Consider the following 5,128-nt stretch of genomic DNA (forward strand, 5'->3'; position numbering starts at 1 on the left):
TGGAGGGTGAACCAACGGGAAAAGGAAGACCTTTCTCTCTGTCTCTCTCTCTCACTGTCCACTCTGCCTGTCAAAAATTTTTTAAAAAAAGTGAATGGTGATGAAAATCTTAGGACCAGTTTATTTAACTCACTCCAATGGGCATTATGAACACATTTAGAATGTGAGGTACACGTTCTCTATGATCCTCAACTTGGGGGATTTAAACTAATCTTTGAAGCAACTGAAAAATCACATTCAAAAGTATCTACCATGTCCCTGACTTTTCATTACTTGTAATGAAAAGACTCATTTCCTGAGTCTCTTCACTGCTGAGGTACATCCTTATTAAGTAGCACTTTGACTCAATAAAAAGAATGAAATTTATTCCGTTTCAGCCTACAGGAAGTGGCTGCGGCTAAAGTGGTACCATATTGGATTTTCTTTGGATAGTATGAGGATACTGTATTCGTTTCTTCAGATCAGCAGAAATATGCATCAGAGAAACCAAACCACCATCTCTGAGTTCATCCTCCTGGGTCTCTCCAGCCAGACTGAGCAACAGAAACTTCTCTTTGCGCTTTTCCTGAGTATGTACCTAGTCACCGTGGTTGGGAATGGACTCATCATTCTGGCCATCAGCTTGGATTCTAACCTTCATACTCCCATGTATCTCTTCCTTGCCAACCTATCCTTTGCTGATATGTTCTCCATTTCTACCTCAGTCCCCAAAATGCTGTTGAATATCCAAACCAAGAGTCAGTCCATCTCCTACAAGAACTGCATCACACAGATGTACTTCTCTATTGTGTTTGTTGTCATTGACAATTTCCTCTTGGGGGTCATGGCCTATGATCGCTTTGTGGCGATCTGCCACCCTCTGAACTATACATCCATCATGCATCCTAGGCTCTGCATTTTACTCACAGTCATTCCATGGGTCCTCAGTAATATTGTTGCCCTGACACACACCCTTCTGCTCACTCTGCTGCTCTTCTGTGACAACAACATTCTCCCACACTTCTTCTGTGACTTGGCTGCTCTGCTAAGACTGTCCTGCTCAGATACAATGATCAATGAGCTTGTGATGTTTGTTGTGGGTTTATCAGTTATCACCTTCCCCTTTGCCCTCATCCTCTTCTCCTATATCTGCATCATCAGAGATGTCCTGAGAATCTCCTCCACAGAGGGAAAGTGGAAAGCCTTCTCCACCTGCAGCTCTCACCTGACAGTTGTATTACTCTTCTATGGGACCATTGTGGGAGTGTACTTCTTCCCCTCATCAGCTCACCCTGAAGACACAGAAAAGATTGGTGCAGTGCTTTTCACGGTAGTGACACCTATGATGAACCCCTTCATCTATAGCCTGAGGAACAAAGATATGAAAGGTGCTCTGAGAAAGCTCCGCGATAGGAAAATATTTCTTCAGTTGATGCCCCCGGGCATCTGAGCTCCTTTCATCCTCTTAATGAAATGAGTGACTTCATACAGACTTTGTGGCATAGTCCTGATTGCTCAGCCTGCTTTTGATGAACTGTTGGATATCTACCTTCTATTTCAACCTCTGAGAGACTGGCGATTTTCCACATGGGTCTAGTCTTGGAAACAAGACCTCTAACTCCCATGGTAAGCCACAGCAGTAACACACATCTTAATTACAACCTATATTGCTGTAAATGTTGATGATAAATGTTTATAACTTAGACAATAACAGGTGCATGTAATACCTACAGCCTAGCTTTTATGGCTCCGAATACAATTGCAATTTCTTTATTCAATCTCTATTTTCTAGGTCAGATTTTTCTCAGTTTGTTTGGTGAAGATATTATTTTGGTGCAGTATTTAATAGTAGCAAACGTGAAAGTACCCACGTTCAAATAATTTAAAGCAACTCTCAGTTAAATGAAGAAAATATATTAACCAGACAACTTCTCGGAATTTTAGTGTAGTGTAAATCTCCCACAGGGTAATACAGTATGCAGAATTTCTCAAAATTGAACTTATTCAGTCATACAGAAACTCATTGATCACCTAGTAGTTCATGGGACTGGCATTGTATGAAATACATTTTGGGAAACATGACTCCAGGTGACTTCAATTATTTCAATATAAAGCCACAAAACCTGTGTATGGAAGATACCAGTTATAGTCCTCACTCTGTCCCCAAGTAGCTATGAAGACTTTAAGTAGGTCAGCTCACTTTCCTGGGCCTATTTTCTCACCTATAGAATAAGACCATGGTTCTCATTTTTGACAATTTGTTTCCAATTAGTGTGTATAACAGAATCCACTGAGAGAACTTTGTCAAAATTCACATCCACAGACCATGTAATGCCTTCTTTGTTTGACCGGTTTTAATAGTCTTAAATTCAGATTAGCAATCAATTTCATCAAATGCATCCAGAATGAATTTTACTGAGGTTTAAGAAAAGATACAGAAAGCCACACCACATGCCACAGCAATAATACAGTGGCTGTCTGGTGACTCTCAGGTGTGCCTTTTAAACATTCCAGTCATTCTACACTTGAGATGTGCAAGGTCAAGAGAGAGTGCTGCGAGGATACAGACCACTTCAGTTCAGGGAAACTACAGCTCTGGGGTTCCTTAGGCATTGTGCTTTGCTAATTGCACAGCCCTCTAAGGAAGGTAATTAACACCCATTTGCTGGTGGGACTACATCTCATGAAATATAGGTTACTTATTGGTTATGGAGACAGCTGCCAGGGGCATTTGGTCAAGAGTGAAACCCTCAGACTTCCCTGAGGCTTAAAAGAGACTTTATATCAGGCTTTACAACTTTCTTCCAAAACCCCTTTCTGACTCTGACCCAGCCTCCAGTGAACGAATCAGGCACTAATACTTTGAAAACACTACTCAGTGGGTGAACAGTTCCAGTTAGGATGTCTGCCTCCCACATTGGAATGCCTGGGTTCAACTCCTAGCTCTATGTCCGGATTCCAGCTTCCACTGATACAGGCCCTGGGAGCGAATAGTCTGGACTCATGTAATTGAGTTCCTGTCACTGACACGGGGAAACCTGGACTGAGTTCCTCACTCTCAGCTTCATCCAGCCCAGCCCTGGCTGTTGCAGGCACTCAGGAAGTGAGTTAGTGGGCAGTAAAACCTATATCTATCTGATTGTCTGCCTGTCTGTCTCTATCTTTGTCCCTCTGCCTCTCAAATAAGTAAATAATTTTTTAAAAAATAAAACACTCCTTAGATGGCCCTAATATGGTAACAAATCAGTGAACTATGTGAGTTCTGACTTCCACTCCAGCAGTGGGATTTTGTGAATCTATGTACTGTCTGGTTAGTGAAAAAGTCTTTCAGATCTGCCTTTAAATTACTCTCTAGCAAGGCCAGCATTGTGGCACAGTGGGACCTGGATGGAGTTCCTGGCTCCTAGCTTTGGCCTGGCTCTTGTGGCCATTTTGCCCCTCTTCCAGGCCAGCTCTCTGCTGTGGCCCTGGAGTGCAGTGGAGGATGGCCCAGGTCCTTGGGTCCTGCACCCCATGGAAGACCAGGAGAAGCACCTGGCTCCTGGCTTCGGATCAGCGCAGTGCGCCGGCCACAGCGCGCCAGCCGCAGCGGCCATTGAGGGGTGAACCAACGGAAAAGGAAGACCTTTCTCTCTGTCTCTCTCTCACTGTCCACTCTGCCTGTCAAAAAAAAAAAAAAAAAAGTGAACCAGTGGAGGAAGATATTCTCTCTCTCTCTCTCTGCCTTTCAAATAAATAAAATAAATCTTAAAAAATTAAAATAATAAAATACTCTATAGCTGCTCAAGAGAGGGTGATATTTCCCTGTCCAAATTATCTTTTGAATTATTTCCATCTCTGGAGCAAACTATCACTGGCAAGCTATTTTATCAAGTTTCCCTAATAGTTGTAGTATTGTATAGAGAAAAGATTTGGTCCTAAAACCTGGCTTTTCAGAAGGTAGTGAACCATCTATGTGATCTAACATAAGTTGTTTAAAAATTGGAACTCATTTTCCTCATCTGTAAATGGAAATAATAATCCTAACATCCCAAAGCTATTTGTGTCTAAATGAGCATGTGTATTAAACAACTGTCCTAGTGTCAACTATGTAATACATATACAAAACTAAATATTCCTTATTTTTTAGCTGTCACCCTCCCTGCATTCCAACTCCAGTATGCTTGCCCCAGCAAACTAGATTCATTTGTCTCCAATATATGCTAATTTCTATTCTTCTTTAAACTTACAATCACCTTCTCTGTTTACAAGGAAATACATAATCAGCCACCTGCTCTTCTCAATGGTATCTGAAACTTTTAAATCTCATTTGAGTTTTTATTCATTTTGTAAAATTCATCTGCTTTTGAAAGAGCTCCCAATCTAGCCACTTAACAGTCATACCTTCTTCAAGTAGCTCAGCCCACCCTATTCTACAGACAGCAGCAGCAAAGAACATCACGGAGCTCTGCTTTCCTAGTCCACATAAAGTCACAGAGAGCGTCCTGGATTACTAATTAACAGGCATGACTCTTTGTACATTATTGATTGAATAAAAATGGATTTTTAATGAAATTTTAGGATTATGAAGTTTTTTAAAAGTCATAAGCAGAAAAACAAGAATATAAAGTGGATTTCTGATTATTCTCCATCAAAGTTCTCACAAAAATTGTCAGTCTGATGAGAAAAATTAACAGGAACATTGTTGTGGTGGAGAAAGGCTCTCCGGTGAAGCTTTCTCAGGCATTTTTCTGCTAGTTTTCATTAACTTTCTCAACACTCTCATAACAAACAGACATTATTCTTCTTTGGTCCTCCAGAAAGTCAAGCAGAATGCTTTCATCACTCAAAAAAACTGTGGCCATGACCTTTGCTCTTGATCAGGCACATTTTTAATTTTTACATTTTTTGCATAAGGTGAATAAATTTCATTTATTTCATAAACACAGACTTAGAAACATAATGATACTTTACAGCCTATTCTCCTCCTTGTCCACATTTCTACCCTCTCTCCTTCTTCCTCTTTCACTGAACCGTTTCCACCTCTTGGTAGCCATTTCCACCTCTTGGTAGCCATTTCTTTGGTTGTGTTTTGTCTTCAGGACCATAATGTTCAATCCATATTTTGCTTCCTATTATAATTCCTCCAAGAAATGCTTCAGGATCTTGA

At 40.8% G+C, this 5,128-nt stretch overlaps 1 protein-coding gene across 1 annotated transcript; it reads left to right on the forward strand.

Annotated features, from left to right (window-relative positions):
• The first annotated feature begins 433 nt into the window (after positions 1-433).
• On the forward strand, positions 434-1,429 carry LOC100339796 (olfactory receptor 1S1-like). The gene has a single exon (XM_002708973.4). It carries the CDS (start codon positions 434-436, stop codon positions 1,427-1,429), a length of 996 nt encoding a protein of 331 aa, XP_002709019.4.
• The last annotated feature ends 3,699 nt before the right edge of the window (positions 1,430-5,128 follow it).

Source organism: Oryctolagus cuniculus, chromosome 1 (assembly GCF_051225735.1).
Source record: "Oryctolagus cuniculus isolate XC-2025 breed Fujian yellow rabbit chromosome 1, ASM5122573v1, whole genome shotgun sequence".
NCBI lineage: Eukaryota > Metazoa > Chordata > Mammalia > Lagomorpha > Leporidae > Oryctolagus > Oryctolagus cuniculus.